Source organism: Eptatretus burgeri, chromosome 13 (genome assembly GCF_056783735.1).
Source record: "Eptatretus burgeri isolate ZD-2024b chromosome 13, Ebu_testis_v1, whole genome shotgun sequence".
Classification (NCBI taxonomy): Eukaryota; Metazoa; Chordata; class Myxini; order Myxiniformes; family Myxinidae; genus Eptatretus; species Eptatretus burgeri.
Window position 1 is genome coordinate 80,492,838 of NC_140973.1, and position 20,004 is coordinate 80,512,841.

General features: G+C 45.7%; 1 protein-coding gene across 1 annotated transcript in view; it reads right to left on the minus strand.

The window, feature by feature from the left end:
* Positions 1-516: 516 nt before the first annotated feature.
* TCP1 (t-complex 1) overlaps positions 517-20,004 on the minus strand; it is a 33,524-nt gene continuing 14,036 nt past the window's right edge. The window contains exons 4-12 of the mRNA XM_085853326.1: positions 15,934-16,031; positions 6,644-6,754; positions 5,915-6,093; positions 5,660-5,786; positions 4,976-5,151; positions 4,757-4,880; positions 4,458-4,650; positions 1,006-1,169; positions 517-898 (exon numbers count right to left, since the gene is read on the minus strand). Of these exons, the coding sequence (XP_085709452.1) occupies positions 703-898; positions 1,006-1,169; positions 4,458-4,650; positions 4,757-4,880; positions 4,976-5,151; positions 5,660-5,786; positions 5,915-6,093; positions 6,644-6,754; positions 15,934-16,031 (1,368 nt within the window). The 3' untranslated portion in view covers positions 517-702. The remainder of the gene's footprint in view (positions 899-1,005; positions 1,170-4,457; positions 4,651-4,756; positions 4,881-4,975; positions 5,152-5,659; positions 5,787-5,914; positions 6,094-6,643; positions 6,755-15,933; positions 16,032-20,004) is intronic.

Consider the following 20,004-nt stretch of genomic DNA (forward strand, 5'->3'; position numbering starts at 1 on the left):
CTCTTCCACGGAAAGGACGTGAAACAGACATTACCAAAGGACTGAACCATGAAAATGGCGGATCAACCACCAAGACTCCCGCAGATTTTCGGTAACTTGAGAGATTACCTTTTCGTTACTAAAACCGGCTTCACAATCCACGGTGTACTATGGATAACAACGTAGTTTGCGTTTCAAAATCGAAACAGCACTTTAGTAATTGAAGGATAAAGCTAAGATTGAAGAACACAAGACTGGGTTTGAGCAAACACGTGGTGTAAAAGATGAAACTACGGGCTCATTTAGGTCAAACATCGCTATGATGCTTCTTCGTCATATGCAGCACAAGGCAGTGGGGTAGCATCATTATCTCTGCATCGTTATGACGAGCTTCAACCACAAAACCAAAACACCCTCGAGGGGTCAAAATACATGTGAAGAGAGATTTTATTTAAACTTTTCTTCAAGTATACAAATGCCACTCTTGATTTGCACACGAAAAGAGAGTTTAACCACAACCAAAACAAAACAAAGGAATCTCAGTGCTGTACTTTATTTACGTTCAAAATGAAATGAAACAAGGTTCACCAAGCAACCTCAACATAGTGTCCAATCTGGATTCTTACAGGAAAAGACAAAGGGTTGACAGGATGCGCAAAGGTGCAGAACATTAAAGCGAGGCAAGGCAAGATCACCGATCAACCACCAATCTTGCAACCCACACTAGTGTGCATGAGGTCCACGCTCCCCTCCAGGACCGCCAGATCCCCCTCCCAGGCGGATGAGATCGTCGATGCGCAGGAGAGTGAGAGCGGCCTCTGTGGCAAGCTTCAGGGCTTTGCTCTTTACGAGGCCTGGCTCGACGACTCCAGCAGTGAGGCGATCACCGAGGCGGCCCTCCTTGAGGTCGAGGCCCACCCTACGGCACAAAGAGAGGGACAAGATCACAAACTACATAATCGTAGGCAGGACAAAGACAATGAAATTTGGATGTGGGGCCAATCACGCACGCATGCATGCACATACCACTTGAGATGGGCAAACTGGGGCTGGCTCTGAGCCTGGTGATGGCACGCGCGGAGTCGAGCTAGCAGTTGAGGTGCGTCAAGTGCTGCATTTGCAGCGAGAGCTCTGGGCAGAGCAAGGAGGGAATGAGAGAACTCTGCAACAGCAAGCTGCTCCCGTGAGCCCTGTAGGAAATGAAGCGAAGTTAAGTTTGGATGAAAAGTTTCGGAACCACACAATATGTAAACTTTTAAAATGAAGCAAATTACAAATGAGAGTTCAAACACATTAAAAGGGGAAGACTACGAAAGAGGGGAGGCAAGGTACCACGTCCTGTCCAAGTATATACAGTAATTAAATAAAATAATGATTAAAAACAAATTCCAGGAGATTTAGCACCATTAAAGCACCCTTAAACACCACCTTATCTAACATGTTGGAAGTGCAAAGAGGGCCATTTGTGCTGCAGTGTTGAAGTACAGTAAACCTTCCAATATCGTGGGTTTCTACCAATCGTGTGCAACCTATTGTTCCAATTTCCTTCTCGCGGTATTTAATTTCAGCCAATTGAGGTTTTTGAGCAGAGTCATTGTTTGCGTCCGCATGCATGATTACCTCTCATTACGAGACTTTTGTTGTTTCTCGCACACCACTCATTGCAGTAATCAGAACAGCATATGGGAATTAAGCTAAATTTATTAATCGTAATCGAACAGGAAATGACAAACGGAGATCTTATAATACTAGATCTACAATATCTAGGACACACAACAGTTAATAATAGCACCCAAACGTAAAAAGATCGACAAAATACATCGTGCCAAAAGGCAGAGAAAGGTTACGACATTGTGCGAAGAAATCGAGTTGTTCCATACGTCGGCAAGAAGTGGAAGTGCGGCATCCGTGGGCCGCCATTATCGGATCAATGAATCAACTGTATGTAAACCTGAATCAAATATCTGTTCAAGTGTTCCTGCTCCACAAAGCGCAAAAGGCTCATTCCAGTCCTGTGATCATCATATTTAAAGGATGGAAAAATCACTTAATGTTTGGATCAAGGACCAAACAGAAAAAAAAAGAAAAAAAAAGGGGGGGAGGGGTCACGTGTCCTCGAGTTAACTTACCGTATCGGATGCAGCCGAGTACGCACTGGCTAATAAGAGCAAATTCGTGGGGCAAAACTCCCGGCTACCCTGTGTGCAAACTACGCTGCACCAATGGAGGAAAAGACTAGCTCGGTACATTTATTATACAAGTGAAATGCAACGATACAACCAACTTCTACAATCTTATTTAAACTAACATGACAGGTGTCATCAGACACACACCCAATGAAATTGGAGAGCAAAGAAAAATGTAGAAAGTATGAGGTGTTGACCTCTCCAGAACTTGGAGCAGCTGACTGGCTCACGCTTAGGAGGGGGAGTGGGGTCAGAAAATTGGGGGTGTCTAGGGTGTGTGAGGATGCAAATGAGGTGTAATGAAAGGCTGGAGGGGTGCAGAGAAGGAAAAATGAGAAGAAGTGCATGCCTGTGGGGTTTCTTTTTGTGTGCATCCACAGCAGACGAGACAGAAGATAAGAAACAAGATGTGAGAGGAAAGCTTAACAACGGCATGTGAGAAGGTCTGTAAATGTAAATGCTAACAGTCTATGATGGGTATGGTGTTCCACCCACTCGTCCACCCAGCGCTCCGCTCTGCCTACTCTGTTCCACATTCCTCCTCGTGCCGCTGATCAACCCAGAACTCCCCCCTCTTCACCCAGCACCCACAACTCAGCAACTCCCTCGACTCTCAACAAACCTCTCGCTACTCAACCACTTCTCAAATCTTTAGCAACTTTGCAGGGTGTTTTATAGATGTCTGGCAAGAGAAGAGCCCAAAGTCGGATCAGGCCGAACGGTAGGCATTTCCCAGTGCCCCCATTGGTGCACGGACACCTTTCTCAAGTAGCCCCACACATGAGGCTCCAAAGCCAAAAATTTCCTCATTCACCCATGTGACGGATCTCTGAGATCAACACGGAATGCGGGTTCCTGAGAGCACTTTCCAGCCATGAACATGCGCTGGGTACAAAATGGAGGTCATTATCGAGCAGTGTGGCAGGGCTATTCAGATTATGTTGAATGGATTCCAGCACACACTTTGTGCTTCAAGCTACATGCCAAAAATGTTCCGAACACAAACATCCGCCATGGCAGGTAGTTCCCCTGGTTGGTTCCCCGATATCCTCAAAGGACAGTGGTGCCTGGGGTGCTGACTGGTTGCAGTGAGGTGGTTGAAGCGTTGTGGTGATGTGGGCAAGCATAGGTTGCTGTGGGAAATTTTTGGAATGTGTTGTGGTCGTATGAAGGTTATGGCATTGTGGTTCGAGTAAAGAGAAGGTTGAAACGAAATGTCCGTTAGGGAATGGTGCGCGGTTTGAACGGGGCTTTGGCGGCACATGCTAATGAAGCTGTCCGTTCACGTGCGTGCATGCGAGGTCATGTGTGTGAATTCAAGTAAATAAAATTGAAAAAGGAATAGAGGATGGAATTGAAGACCAAACTAAAAGCCCTCAACGCATTTTGCTCCATATAATCACTAAACATGAGGGAAGGGCCAACTAAAACGAACACGAATGAAATAACTGCCTGGGGACCGCTATATGTTGTACGCATTTGCCTCGGGGGAGTGCTGGCTTTGCAGAACTGTAACAATATATTTATGGGTATATTTCAATTGTAATGTGTATTTCTGGTTGTTTGATCTCCCCCGATATTTTCTCGAAGCCCAAGAACCGAACCCCCTTCCCTCCCCTGACCCACTGGTCCTCGGTTTCCACGATTGCAGCATTTTCCAGGAACCTCACCTCCGTGATATTTGAGGGTTTACTACATACGATTCGATTAAAATAAAATCAAGATTGTAAAAGGCCTATTAAAAAATATATCTAATTCTGGAATTTACTGCAACATCTCTTACATCACCCGATCAAACACGTTAACTTAGTTCTCAGTGCCTGTTGTTTGTATCCTTTATGACATCCTTAAAAACAGTAAGTTTCCTGTTTGGAATAATTTTCAATTTTGTTTGACTGCCAGACAGGCAGAGAGAGTAACAAATTATCTCACTCCTCTTTGCGCGTGTGTGATCGGTTCAAATTCAGAGACAATGTACTGATAAACTACACATTCATTTGCCCATTAGTGTCCCAAATATAACATTCAATTGAAATCAAGTTGTTCCTCGATTATAAATAAACTGATGTTGGCAGACAGCCAGGAGGGCAGACGGACATGAACCAATGACTTAACCCCACTTTTCACTTTGCGCGAGTCGGGTAATAAAATGCCTCAGCCACAACGGCAGATACACAATGGAGCAATCTCATCCCAGGTGGGGAGACAGCTCTACCCATATATTTTCTTTGATGCAATTGTTTTTAATTGTGCCACCAATTATGTAATGCAAGATGAGAGCCAAAATTTAACCATAGTGGTGGCAAAGTTTTCCAAGAAGACGGAGAGTGCAGCCTCCACAGCACCACCCCCAGGAACCACAGTAGGTGACTCAAGAAGACGACGAACAGCGCACAACCCGTCGTGCACAGCACGTCCAGCTTCATCGCACGCAGCATTATTCGGACCCCTCAGCACCAGGCTGGCAGCCGGACGAACACCAGGCCTGGCACACACCAAATGGAGAGGTAGCATGTGGTTGGGAAGGGGAAATGAGATACACAGGGGTGAGGGGGAGAAAAGAGGGGAGGCAAGGTACTAAGTGGTCTTACCCCCGTATGATTATCAGTTCGTCATCACACACCCTCTCTTGTACCACCTCTTCTGCTTGGCCCAGAAGCGTGGCATCAAAACTCTCATCACCCTCCATATTGGCAAGCGTTGAACATACTGAAGCTAAAGAACACAAAACATGTGCAAACAAAGAGCCAGTTATCAAACGGATCTTACCAGATGCAAAGAGCGTTACTCAAATAATGGAAGCGACTCACCCCCGGTGACCTTGGCAATTCGGCGCAAGTCCCGCTTTAGGACTCTTCGGATACCCATGGCACCTGCCTCGGCTAGATACTTTGAGCAAAGATCGTCGATGCCACCCGTTGTGAGGACCACATTAGCCCCTGTTGCCAGTATCCGACCAACCCGCTCCTTCGTTATTTCAGATTCCCTGCATGCAGGAAAAATTGCGAGCAACGGAAAAAAAATAATAATAAAGCATTAATATCATTAATTGTACTAAATATAACTCAAGTTGTAGGCGTGCATGCTTGTATGTTTGACTTGTATGCACTCCTAAACCATTGGCCAGAATGAGTTGAAGTTTGGTGATTGCACTTGAGGGATGTGCCCAGGAATGTATGTAGACATTAAAAACATTAAAATAAAAAAATTCATCGCCGTGCCGGTTGAGGGTGCAAATTCTCTCTGTAGAGGTGGACCGTAGAAGCACCATTCAGTACTGGTGGAATGAAGGTATTACATGCCAGCTGTGGTGAAGACTTGCAATTTTGCACTGTACATATTGACTGCTGCCAGAGGGAAGGGGTGTTACACTCCCGCAGGGAGCGGTTTTTTTCCGAATTGCAAGAACAATAGCAATACATGCAGTGGGAATGAAATCCAACATGGCCTCAGATGGAATACCAAGAGTGACCTTTTGAAGCTACACAACATACCTTTCACGAATCTGACTAATTTTCTCTGGGTCACTGATGACAACTTGGACCCCCAACTTCATCTTGGTTTTCTGCAAGCTGAAGTCCAGACATGCAATTTGTGCGGGAGCGACACGCATCGGCATTGCTGCAATGAAACATGACGTGCAAAGCTCAAAACAAGCGTGATCGATAAATGCACTCGACTGACCAAATAAATAAATAAAAAGAAAAGATGAAAGTTAAAATAAAAGAAAATTCAAGTGTATATCGTACCTTGGCTCGAACGAAGACAGTTCAACGCATAACCACCAACAAGGAAGGAGTCTGCAAGACCACCGCCATGGGACTTCAACACATTGACTGCGCCAATTGGATACCGTGGACCCTTGATGTCCTGCACCTTCACTGCCCGAACTGCACCAACCACCAACTCCGCAAAGTGATCTGACTCACTGGACGACGATTATAGGAAAACCTCCAACAGCACTGTTCGGCAGAGCGTATACCTCCGCCAGGCTGAACAGTTTACTTGTTGTATCCCACCGACAGGCCGGATCTTAAGCAAAATCTAACCGGCTTGTTTTTGTCACCGACCCAACTCACTTATCAACTTCTGCCATAATCCGTCCATAGTTTTTGATATATTCTGGTATGTCTCGTTTTGGCCCTCTCATCTCATTGAAGAATCAATTAAAATATTCTAAAATTCTCAAATCCGAATCCAGATCCGGATCTTCACCAAAATCGAATAAATTTGTCCTTGTCGCACACCCAACATGTCCACCAAAATTAGTCTGAATCCATCAATAACTTTTTGAGATATCCTGCTCATAGACAAAGAGACAAGGGTGAAGACAAAACCCTCCATGTACCTTTGGTGGCAGAGGTAAAATTCAAAAGCACAACTTTGTGATGAGAAATATTTTTTGGAAATTACTATCACCGCAAGGTACTTGAAATGCACACCCCCGATCCCCCTTCCTCCTCAATCCTGAAGGATACGCGGAGATGAGTTTGGAAGCAATCGCGGTGCGTGCCACGGCCATCACCCCGTCTTGACCCAAGCTATCAGAGCTCACAGTCAGGCTCTCTTGCATGAAACGCAAAGCTTCTCTGAGGAATAGGCCAGAGGTAGGAGAGGGACGATGTCACAATAAATACATAACCAATAACACCAACGAAATGTGCACATCATAACGCCCTAAAAATTGGGAAGAGGGGGTAAATAAAAAATAATTAAAAAAAAACACGTTCCAGACTTCATACAGAGAAAGAATTATTGTGTTATCCTGTTTAACATTCCATTCTGAGCATACAGCTAGCTCATGAGTGCAGGTTATAAACTTTATGACTTGTTCATTTATCCATTGTCTACAAATAACTTGTGCTTTGTGGTCTATCTGTGTCATTATGACACCATGTTTTTAATGTTATTGTTTTGTATCGTAACGTTGATATTCTCAAGCAACTCCGGCAGAAACGAAAGTCTTAAAGATTTGAGTTTGGCCTGTCCATCAAATCCCCCTTTCTCTTAACCTCACAATAAGTTCAATATCTTGGTCCACATGCACACAGAAGCAAAAAAAAAATTGGGGGCAATACCCCTGGGCACACAGCTGTTAGCAGCTGGATACAATAATAAAAAAAAATACAAAAAAAGGGAACCACTGGTAGGAGTGGATGACCCACAAAATATGCAAGAGAAGAAAATAAATACCAATGAATATTTTTTTAATGTATTGAACAAACGTTGGTACATCACGGGTGATGAGTGGTGGTCAAGTTCCATTGAAATCGTGTGTAGTTTCAGAGAAGTTTCAAGTGTTTGTGGATGGATGGACGGCTAGGCCATCCCTTAAGCTACCCGGAACCACGTTCCGGGTGAGCTAAAAATAATTTTAAAAATTACCCACGTGTGGGGGTGACGGTCATCTCTATAATATAATACCACAAGTTCTCAATGTTCAGTTATGACCGAAGACGACTGCGCAGCTCGAACTGCGCAGTTTGGTTAAAGATGACTCGGCATTTTGGCGCGTGCGCACGAAATTATATTTTGAAAATAAATGCGGACGTTTACATTTCGGGTTTTGAAACTTTTTCACCTTCGGTGGAAAATGTATAAATATAAAAGGCTAAAAATGTGTTTTATATTTTTATTTCATTTCTCCTTCCTTCCTTCTTTGCGAATCGCATCGGCGTTTTTGGCCATCTTCCAGATCACGTGACGATCAAACGGGAAGGAAATTCAAAAATCTGTCCGGTTATATACAAGATAATATTTTTTACGATCATAATCAATAAACAGTTGCCGAATATCTTGTAGAATGGCAGACTAGATAGGTTTTGAAAATGGCGATTTTTATAACTTCCGTGACCTCGTGACCTTGACCCCGGACAAAAGTTATATCGTTGTGCAACACTCATCAACCTCTACCCACATACTAAGTTTCATCAAGATCGGAAAGAAAAATTGTTGACGGACGGACGTACGGACATTTGGTCCGGCTTTATTAGGTCATCTCGGTAGAGATGACCTAAAAATCAAGTAAACAAATAACTAGAATGGAACTCGGTAGAGCGCATACCTCCGCCAGACTGAACAGTTTACGTTTTGTACCCCACCGAAAGGCCGGATCAGCATCCGCACCTGAACCGAGATTGAATCACCTTGTTCTCATCACGTATCCAACACATCCACAAAGTTTGGTCATAATCCTTACTCAACTTTTTCAAATATCGTGCTACATATCGATTTTAGCCCCAACTCTTAATGGTGAGGAATCACTTAAATGTGTTTTTATTGCAAGAGAGAGCAAAAGATTAAAGACTGAGAACATGACTTGCCTGTACAAACTTCAGTCAAAATCCCATCACAAGAGCAATCAGCATTAAAAAAGGTATCAAGGTAGCCCCCACTATTAGAATAATAACACTGGATATTAGAATGATCGCCCCCACTATTAGAATGATTCCCCAGTGACACTGGAAAACAAGTCAGTTCAATGCACTTTTTAAAGGGCCTTGCAGATGATGGAGAGTGTGGGAAAAAGACCTGAACATATTTGCCACGTACGATACGTTTGCATACTCCCTGTAATTGGAATATTTCGTGAGACATAAAGGTGTGTGTGTGTGTGTGTGTGTGTGTGTGTGTGTGCGCGCGCGTGTGTGCGCGTGTGTGTGTGTGTGCGCGTGTGTGTGTGTGCGCGTGTGTGTGTGTGCGCGTGTGTGTGTGTGCGCGTGTGTGTGTGTGAAAAAAAAGAAGAAAAAAAACCTGAATATGAGCAATCTCTGGAGATGGAGGGAAGTGACCAAGCAGCGGGTGGGGAGGGGCTCAAGGGGTTGTCCCCAGGGTATGAAGCCTTAAAAAAGGGAAATTAGCATGAGGGACTTAATACATACAAGAAAGACACGCACGCACACCTACCCTCCACAAAGCAAGGCACTAGAATCCATCACTATATTAATATACCAGTATAAACCGGAGAAATATATGTATGTATGTATGTATGTATGTATGTATGTGTAGAAACAGGAGGGTGACGAGCACCCTGTCGATCCACATTGGACACAGTCCACACCAAAGTGTCTCCTCCAACACAGAGGCCTCGGCCCGGTGACTGTCAAAGAGACAAAGATTCCATGGTCATCATCAGTTGAACATCAAACGGAGCCACCAATCCGGATTTCAGGCTTGTCTGTCCTCATCAGGATGGTATACCGATAAATATTGTGACGTCCACGGGACTTGAACAGTCCCGCCAACGGAGAATGAGCCGAAACGATGGAGGCGGTTTATTTTTTATAACCCAAAGATGGCGGTTTTAATCGCTCGACAGCAAACAGGACGAGGAAGGTGGCACGAGTCGCTTTTCACCGAGTTAATAATGTTTATTTCTCTAACCAGAAATAATAATAAGACTCAGCAAGAGGAGGGATCCGGGGGGATTCGACGGGATGGTGGTGCGAGTTCGGGCGTAGGGAAAACACAAACAATTCCAATGGATATACAAATCTCAAACCCTCTAAGGCACCAGGTATATACACACACACACACACACACACACACACACACACACACACACACACACACACACACACACACACACACACACACACACACACACACACACACACACACACACACACACACACACACACACACACACACACACACACACAGCTGGTCCTGGTGGTCAGGCTGGCCCGTGGTGTCTACGCAACAGTCCCTGGATTGGCGCCGGACGAGCTGGCGTTGCGCTCGCCAGGGGCAGGAGACACCGTGGTGCTGTTCCTGGTGATGTCGACCTCCTGGTGTAGGCCCAAGACCGCTCACAGCCGCCAGGGAGCCAGTTCTGGCGCCAAGATGCGAGCAGGAGAGGGAGGCAGGTCCGCCCGCCGTTCGGTCCCGTACTCCGAGCCAGCAGAACTCCAGAGCCAACCGAGGTGAGGCACGAGGCACAGCAAGGCCACGAGACACGACAAATCGAGGAACGAACCAGCGCAGCCAGAGAGCACACTCCGAGACCAACAGCCTCGACAAGACGCTTTCTTTTTATGACTCCTCTTCCAATTCTTTTCCCGAACAGAACCTTTTTATACTCGAGTCCTTGTCACTTCCAATCGAGCCGTTTTATTGGCCCTCCGCCAATCGTGATCAAGGGGCGGAGCCATCCGCAGCACTGTCCTGTTACGTCACGGCAAGCCTCCAGGGAATACTAAAAGGGTTTACGCAGACACACTTACCCTAACCCGTCTCCCTATCTAATTACGTGACAATTATCATTTCCCCCTTAAAGAAGACGATTTACTAGACAACTTATCACCACTGAATTGCTACTTATTACATCGAGATCCTGGTACAACTCGAACAGCATGGCATACGTAATTAAACATCCTAATTACCCTTTGAAGGCATACCCCCCCCCTCAGACGTAACACTGCCCCCTCCTCTGGTACCGCAGCTCCTGCAAGGTATATCATAGGCGCTACCGTACCAGCCTTAACACTTACTGACTCACACCTATTTAACCTAACGAAATAAAGTAGGAGGGGCAATGGGCAGCGAGCCGCAGCTAACTTACCTATCCTGCTTAATGTACTACCCCCTTATGGCCTTATCCTCGCCTAAACATTCATTTTTTTATTTTATCACATGAGAGCACTGAGCGAAGTTGCACTCCATCCTCTGGATCATCGCTCTTGTCCAACACTCTTCCAGTGATCTGGGGAGGGGAAACAAAAGGTTCCACAAAAACACAACACTTATACTTTACATTCCTACTCTAAGCCTTAACGACACTATTCACGGGATATTTAGACGTGACCGCGTCCCCCAGTGGATGCTAATAGACCCAGCGTTACCTGGGGAGCCAATTTTCAAATTTGCTTGACCCCAAAATTATGCGGACATCATGCCCTTGCTGCACATGTCAAGTTGTGCGGGATCGAGTGGGACTCACACATCTTCACAACACTCACACCATGGTCATCATCACATATCTAGGTCATGGTCCCCATTTTAATTATTGCAGGCTGAATCCCGTCATGGCCGTGGGGTGGGTTACCACAAGATGATGGGGGCATCTCAGGTGCAACCATGCCCACAGGTAAGCTTTTGTCCAACCCGGACGTTTCTCCGCCCCACTCCCTTTGATTCCCACCCCCTGGTAGCCATCAGCTCTAACCCCGTACAACACACTGGAAGGGGTCTCACTGGCTCCTCTGGCCTTCCTGGGTCGCCAAGGTCCTACCCGCCTTGGTCGCCCAACCAGACCCTGTCCCAGTTGCCTCCAGAAACTGTCACCATTAGCCACAGAGGGGTGAATCTCCTTGAAGGGGGTCGCAATTCCCGCTCACCGTGAGCTTCAGCAATCCCTGCGGACAAGCACATCATCCCCACCAACAAAACCCACATGACTCCCCCCACCCCATCGGCCTTACATGTGACACCTGCATTTCTAACACTTCACCGACCATGACCTTCCCTGTTACCACACCATGTTCAATAAAAAAAAATCAATGTGTGCACCATACATTTCACTTCTTAACTTGAAACAACTCACACAGCACTTCACCTCACCAAATCCACGCACCAGCCATTGGACAGCCACTCGTGCCCGCTTTGTTACGAATTACCCAATGTCCCTATTGTCACTCTAAAACCCAGCAGAACTTACAAACCCATGGCAATTTTCCCACAATTCACTATTTTCACCAAAGGAGGCACTTCGCCACAATCTCACCAGCCGAGCATGGCCCGAAATACTCAGCCCAATCTAGTCTCCCCGACAGTGATTTCCGGAGTCGACCTATGTAAGGGCACCTCGAATAGACCTGGCAGTTCAGCAGGAGGATTCATCTCCTGAAGCATTTGGGTAATGCCAATTTCTCCCAGCCCCCCTCCCCGATCCCGAATCTCCGCCTGTCGGATCGTCACTGATGGCCTCTCGGGCACCCGACCCGGCCGACTCCACGAGGCCAGCCTGGCCGCGCACTCGGCCGCTCGGTGCACGGTGGGTGGATCCTGTAGCTCCACGAGCGCTCGGACCTCAGGGTCAGGAAGAGCAGCTAAAAATGTCTCGAGTGCCAGTCTGTCCCACGCCTCCACTGTTGGGTCCCGATACGCGATCCTGACTGATTGGTAAATGTCCTGTGCCAGCTCCTGCACTGTCTCGCCCGACTTTAATCTGCGGTGCTGGAGCTGGGCCCGCACCAGATCACAGTTTGCTGCGAACCCAAACCGACGGCTCAACGCCTCGCAAATGTGGGAGCTGGTAAACATCCCTCCGCAATCACGTTTAACACATCTGCGGCTGGTCCCCGCAACGTGGCCACCAAATTCCCTGTACGTTCCCGCTCATTCCACCCGTTTAGTCGGGAAATACACTCAAATTGCGTCAGAAAAGCTTCAAGGCTCCCTGACCCGTCAAAATTTACCAGGGGGATCACTTTCCCGGTGGCCCGCTTCCCAGTTTCTCCCTTGGCTGAATCCAGCCCAGGGATCAAACACCCTTGTGGCTGCGTATCCAATTTCGGAGCCCACTGTGGCCAAAGATGTTTTGTGGTGAGGGTCTCATGGGTCAATTTTGCCTCCTGTTCCAAACGTTGAATGGACCGATTCACCTCTTCCCACAGGATCTTCTGGGCCCGCACAACCTCCTCCAAGGCTCTGTCGTGAGTTTGTAGCTGCTCCTCAACCAACCCGGACACTCTACTTACAAAAGACGGCTCTACCAGGCCTTTATCCAAGTCTTCATCTTGGCTCATAATTTTATCTTGTTCGTCCAAACGAGCCTCCAATCCTTTTACCTCCTCCGCCAAATTCATCCCTTGCTTCCTCAGCTCCCCACTTTTCTACTTGCAGCTGCATACGAGCATCCACACAGGCACGATGACGTTCCAGGCCTTCATCCACTTTATCAACCAGAATGTTCGTTGCATCAATTTTATCTACCAATTTTTTCCGTACATTTTCCCCCTCCAATGTAATTTCTAGCTTTGTTTCCTCCAATCTATCCTCGAATTTACTTTGTATTTCCCCCAATTGAACATCCACACACTCCTGCATCTCAGTTTTCATTTTCTCCATCTTTTCCCCCAATTCATCCCTCATTAAATCAATCCGTGCACCCAACTGTTCCCCCATTACCCCCAATTGATGTCATTTCTGCCCTCTGTGTCACGAATTGATTTGCCATTTGTGCCCCATGTGCCGTCATTTTTCCCCCTGTGCCGTCATTGCACTCATTAAACGTTCCAACATTGTCCAGATCGACATCGCGCCGGTTTCCGGTGCTGCCGGCTCCATTACGGGCAATGAAGCACGGTCCACACTCGGAATGGGGGAGGTTCCGATCCTACCCCCGTCTCTCCCTTCTTCCCCCGACTCGCTGCCCGACACGTGGCCTTCCTCCTCCAACATCTGCACATCCGCCATGGTGCAGAAATCCCGTTTTCCGCCAATGAAATTTAATTTGAAAACTCCCGCCAAAATTTTCCCGCGCTCACGCGCTTTTCTGTAGTAATTTTATATTCCAATCCGTGGCGAGATTTTCATCCTGGCATATTCTCCCGATACCAAATATAATTTAGAGGGGTGCGAACATCCAACACCCTGACACCAATGTGACGTCCACGGGACTCGAACAGTCCCGCCAACGTGGAATGAGCCGAAACGATGGAGGCGGTTTATTTTTTATAACCCAAAGATGGCGGTTTTAATCGCTCTACAGCAAACAGGACGAGGAAGGTGGCACGAGTCGCTTTTCACTGAGTTAATAATGTTTATTTCTCTAACCAAAAATAATAATAAGACTCGGCAAGAGGAGGGATCCGGGGCGATTCGACGGGATGGTGGTGTGGGTTCGGGTGTGGGGAAAACACAAACAATTCCAATGGATATACAAATCTCAAACCCTCTAAGGCACCAGGTACACACACACACACACACACACACACACACACACACACACACACACACACACACACACACACACACACACACACACACACACACACACAGTAGCTGGTCCTGGTGGTCAGGCTGGCCCGTGGTGTCGACGCAACCCTGGATTGGCGCCGGACGAGCTGGCGTTGCGCTCGCCAGGGGCAGGAGACACCGTGGTGCTGTTCCTGGTGGTGTCGACCTCCTGGTGTAGACCCAAGACCGCTCACAGCCGCTAGGGAGCCAGTTCTGGTGCCAAGATGCGAGCAGGAGAGGGAGGCAGGTCCGTCCACCGTTCGGTACCGTACTCCGAGCCAGCAGAACTCCAGAGCCAACCGAGGTGAGGCACGAGGCACAGCAAGGCCACGAGACGCGACAAATCGAGGAACGAACCAGCGCAGCAAGAGAGCACGCTCCGAGACCAACAGCCTCGACAAGACGCTTTCTTTTTATGACTCTCTTCCACTTCTTTTCCCGAACAGAACCTTTTTATACTCGAGTCCTCGTCACTTCCAATTGAGCCGTTTTATTGGCCCTCCGCCGTCGGCTTCCGCCAATCGTGATCAAGGGCGGAGCCATCTGCAGCACCGTCCTGTTAAGTCACGGCAAGCCTCCAGGGAATACTAAAAGGGTTTACGCAGACACACTTACCCTAACCCATCTCCCTATTATATCTAATTACGTGACAATTATCATTTCCCCCTTAAAGAAATGGACATTTACTGGATAACTTATCACCACTGAATTGCTACTTATTACATCGAGATCCTGGTACAACTCGAACAGCATGGCATACCTAATTAAACATCCTAATTACCCTTTGAATGCATACCCCCCCCCTCAGACGTAACAATATATAACCAATGATGATCACAATCGTCGTTTACACATCAGACGCACAGCCTGGCTATTATGGTCTTGATACTTTGGTGTGAACTGCGTCAGGTCATGTGGTTCATGTAAAACTTATGAATGACTCAGATAGGCTTGATTCTGCCTTATATACGTATGCCATCTATCACAACATGCAATCTCAAAGGTCTCATCATTTTCATTCGATCAAATTCCCTCATTCTAAAAAGAAACAACCGCGTGTGTGGATCAACTGATTTTATTCTTCCTTCTCAGTTTCTTGAGAACCCCACATAACCCAAATACGCTTAAAATAAAACCAAGGGCCCTTTAAAAAATAAAAAAAAAAGAAAAAAAAAAGAGGGTTCGGCTCCAGGCTCAGTGCTCTTGCCTATTAACTGATGCGTCATGGTATTGAAGCGGTTTACAGGAGTCACCCTCACGTGCGGTGTGAAACCAGAGCATTCATTCACTACCCCTTCATGTTTTTTTGCAAGCATTTCGTTATTTGGAAGAAACTGTCCTCGTTAATGCCATGTCAGCCCAACATTATCACCTTGACTAAGCTTATCCAGAACCTCCACTTGCAACTTTTTTGTACTTGGTTCACCACTGGCAACACTTTTCCTCTTGGAAGCCATGTTTAAATAAATAAAAACTAAAAATAAAAATCATTAAGGGCAATAGATACGATTCGAGAACGCAGTGGTACAGCACAGTACACACTCCGTGTCTTAGTTACCACCCGCACCTCAGCAGCCCCTCCGAGTGAACACACCTCAGTGGAGGAAAAAGAATACCAACCCGCAATTGGGGGAGGCATGGGGGAATACCATGTAAAAGCGAGACAGGATCCACATTAAAAACAGAACGGTATACAGAAATTTATACGTGTTCAGTCAAAACCACGTAAAGCAAGGGTTGCACTCACACAATCACACACGTGCTAGGCCATCCAAAGGGTAGCACTTCCTCAGAGCAGTTAACCTACCTGCAGGCAAGACGGTAGCCAGCAATGATAGAAGTTGGGTGGATCTTCTGTTTTACCAGCTCATCAGCATTTTTCAACAACTCTGCTGCCAGAATTACCTGCAAAATACGCGACAGCATGCAATAAAGGAACTCAAAACACACAGCACTCACAGGCAATGGGCCAAACCAGAGTTAAACCGATCATTGGAATGTGCTTCATCGTTATGGGAAGTTTGACCCTGGCAGAGCATAACAAGTAACATTATCAGAGCCTATTAGCACAATAAATGGCTCAGTGTTAAAAATAGAAAGCCTTGCTTCACGAATGCAGATTATATTCCCAGTCAATGAGAGGTTTGCAGCCTTCCCTTTTGCACAAGGTTTGTGGTGAAGGTGTTTGTGTGCGTGTGTTATGCGAGAGCTCTCCCACGAACCTTAGGCCCTGTAAAAATATAAATAATCTTTTTCTCACAAAAAAAAGAACATTAATAATCCAATGGTTAGTTCATCATCAACATTAAATGTAATCGGACGCACAAACTTCCCCAAAGGAAAAACTTTTTGCTTGACTGGCTGATTAGTGTGTGTGTGTACTATATATATATATATATATATATACATACATACACACACACACACACACACACACACACACACGAGGTCCGTCTAAAAAGTAACGGGACGAAGCCTGCTGTGTGCTCCACTTACACAACTTGAATGAACGGGTTGAGTCAGTCTTTCGCAATATATATATATATATATATATATATATATATATATATATATATATATATATATATATATATATATATATATATATATATATATATATATATATATATATATATATATATATATATATATACATATATCTTCTTCCTTCGGCTGCTCCCGTTAGGGGTTGCCACAGCGGAGGATCCGTATGATCCGCATAGTGATTTGGCACATGTTTTACGCCGGATGCCCTTCCTGACGCAACCCTGGTCGCCTCTTACAACACAGGGATATGGTACACCTATTTTAACCGGGGTATACACCGGCCCAGTATACTGGTACTCATTTCGCCGACCTCGGAAGGATGACAGGCTGAGTCAACCCCCTGATGTATTAATTCAGTGGCCCAACGGGGCTTGAACTCAGGACCTCTTGGATCCCAAGCCGCTGCCCTAACCACTGCGCCAACACCAGGCTATATATATATATATATATATATATATATATATATATATATATATATATATATATATATATGAATGACTGGTGATGGTTGACTGCGCTCAGTGTGTGATTTTTTTTTTACAGGTCGGGCTTTACACGTTGTCTTGTCTGAATCGTCGCACTATGAGTCGTGAGCAGAGAGTCAATCTGAAGTTTCTTGCCAAGCTTGGCAAAACACCTTCCGAATCCTTCGCAATGCTGCAGCAAGTCTACGGGGAAAAAAACGATGTCACGTACACATGCATTTGAATGGCACAAGAGGTTCAAAGAGGGACGGGAGGAGGTTGAAGATGATCCATGGTCTGGAAGACCTTCAACGAGCAGAACGGCGGACAACATCAAGCGAGTGAAGCAGATGGTGCGCGCAGATCGTCGACTCATGGTGCGGATGATTGCTGAGGAACTTTCCATCAACAAGGACACTGTCTGGAGCATCATCACTGAAAATCTCGAAATGCGCAAGGTGTGCGCAAAGATGGTCCCAAAGCTGTTGTCCCAGAATCAGAAACAGCAAAGAGTCACTGTCTGTCAAGACATTATCGAGCGCCTCGAGGACGATCCAGACCTGCTCGGGAGAGTCATTACTGGCGATGATTCGTGGATATTCGAATACGATGGAGACCAAACGGCAGAGTCGTCAGTGGAAAAGTCCGGCATCACCAAGACCAAAGAAGGTAAGGATGTCGAAGTCGAAGGTCAAGGTAATGCTAATCGCGTTTTTTTGACATCAAGGGCATCGTCCACTTTGAGTTTCTACCACAGGGTCAAACAGTGAATCAATACGTGCACAAGGAAATCCTCCGGCACCTCATGAGATCAGTCCAGGACAAGAGGAGGGATCTGTGGGAGAACAAGGCCTGGGTGCTCCACCGTGACAACGCCTCTGCGCACAGTGCCCTGAGCATCTGACAGCAGTTTCTGGTGGAGAGGAACTCTGGAACAACCCCCTGTATTCGCCAGACTTGGCACCTTGTGATTTACCCTATTCCCCAAGCTCAAGGGGCTGATCAAGGGGATCCGATTTCCTGATGTGGAGGCCATCAAAAGGGCTGTGACAACGGAGCAGAAGAGGATGGTCATGTGTGTGAGACTGGAGGGAAACTATTTTGAAGGGGAAGAGCTGCAGTTTCAATATATTTTTTGGATTAAAATTTCTGTTAAGTCAGTCCCGTTACTTTTTAGACAGACCTCGTGTGTGTGCATATATATATATATATATATATATATATATATATATATATATATATATATATATATATATATATATATATATATATATATATATATATATATATGTGTGTGTGTAACCGGTCAAAAGTTTCAGAACACCCCCATTTTTCCAGTTTATACTAAAATTTAAGCAGTTCAAGTCCAGTGAATAACCTGAAATGGTACAAAGCTAAGCGGTAAACTGACAGAGGTTACAAAAAAAAGTTTAGGTTACCAAAAACTGAAAAATAATGTAAATTTCAGAGTTGTTAAAAAAGGCCCTTTTCAGAGAACAAATAATGGGTTAGCAACTGCAGCTGTTCTGCAGCAATGGAAGTAAATTAAGCCTTGAAAGTTGATGCAAACAATTCCTACAGGTGTCCCAACTTTTGTTGATTAGTTACAAACCCTCTGTCTGTATAATAGCAGTATTGGAACAGACTGTGTTGCTACATCCTCTGAAGCATTATTTGTACAATATTGCAGCACAGGTAGTATATTGCTCTCATAATGGTGAGAAAAAGACAATTAACAAAGAAAGACAGACAGACCATTATAACCCTCAAATGTGTTGGTCTTTCCTTCAGAGAAATTGTCAAGTAAGCCAAGGTGGCAGTGAGTACAGTTTCCGACACCATCAAAAGGCACTTGGAAACTGGAGAAAACTCTGACAGGAAAAGGTCTGGCAGACGCAAAGCCACAACACGATCAGAAGACAAGTTTCTGAGAGTAAACAGCTTACGTGATAGGCGGCTCACAGGACAGCAGCTTCAAGCACAGCTTAACACTGGTCAAAGTAAGGAAGTCTCAGTTTCAACTGTGAAGAGAAGACTTTGAGCTGCAGGTTTGACAGGTCGAGTGGCAGTAAGAAAGCCATTGCTAAGATGGCAAATTAAGAAAAAGAGGCTTGTCTGGGCCATGAAGCACTGCCAGTGGACTACTAAAAACTGGAAGAAGGTCTTACGGACCGATGAATCTAAATTTGAAATCCTCGGTTCATCAAGCAGGGTTTTTGTACGCAGTCAAGTCGGCGAAAGGATGGTTCCTCAGTGAGTGACACCAACTGTCAAACATGGAGAAGGAAGCGTGATGATCTGGGGCTTTTTTGCTGGATCCAGTCGGCAACTTGCACAGAGTGACTGGCACCCTGAACCAAAAGGGCTACCGCAGCATTTTGCAGCACCATGCAATCCCCTCTGGTCTACGCCTTGTTGGTCAGGGGTTCATCCGACAGCAAGATAACGACCCAAAACATACCTCCAGGCTATGTCAGAACTACCTTCAAAGAAAATAACAAGATGGTCGGCTTCAAGTCATGAAATGGCCAGCACAGTCTCCAGACTTAAACCCCATTGAGCTGGTTTGGGATGAACTGGACAGAAGGGTGAAATCAAAGCAACCTACAAGTGAAACACATTTGGGGAACTTCGCCAACAGTGTTGGAAAGAACTTTCCGAACAATATTTGATTTCCATTGAAGAAAGAATGCCATGAGTGTGTTCGGCTGTTGCATCTGCCAAAGGTGGCCACTTTGATGAGTCAAAATTTTTGGATTAAATTTTGTTCAACAAAACGATTCCATTATTTCTTTTTTATCTGCAATTGTTGATTTGTTCTCTGCTTTAATTTCAGAGTACATTGAAACATTAAACTGCTTAAATTT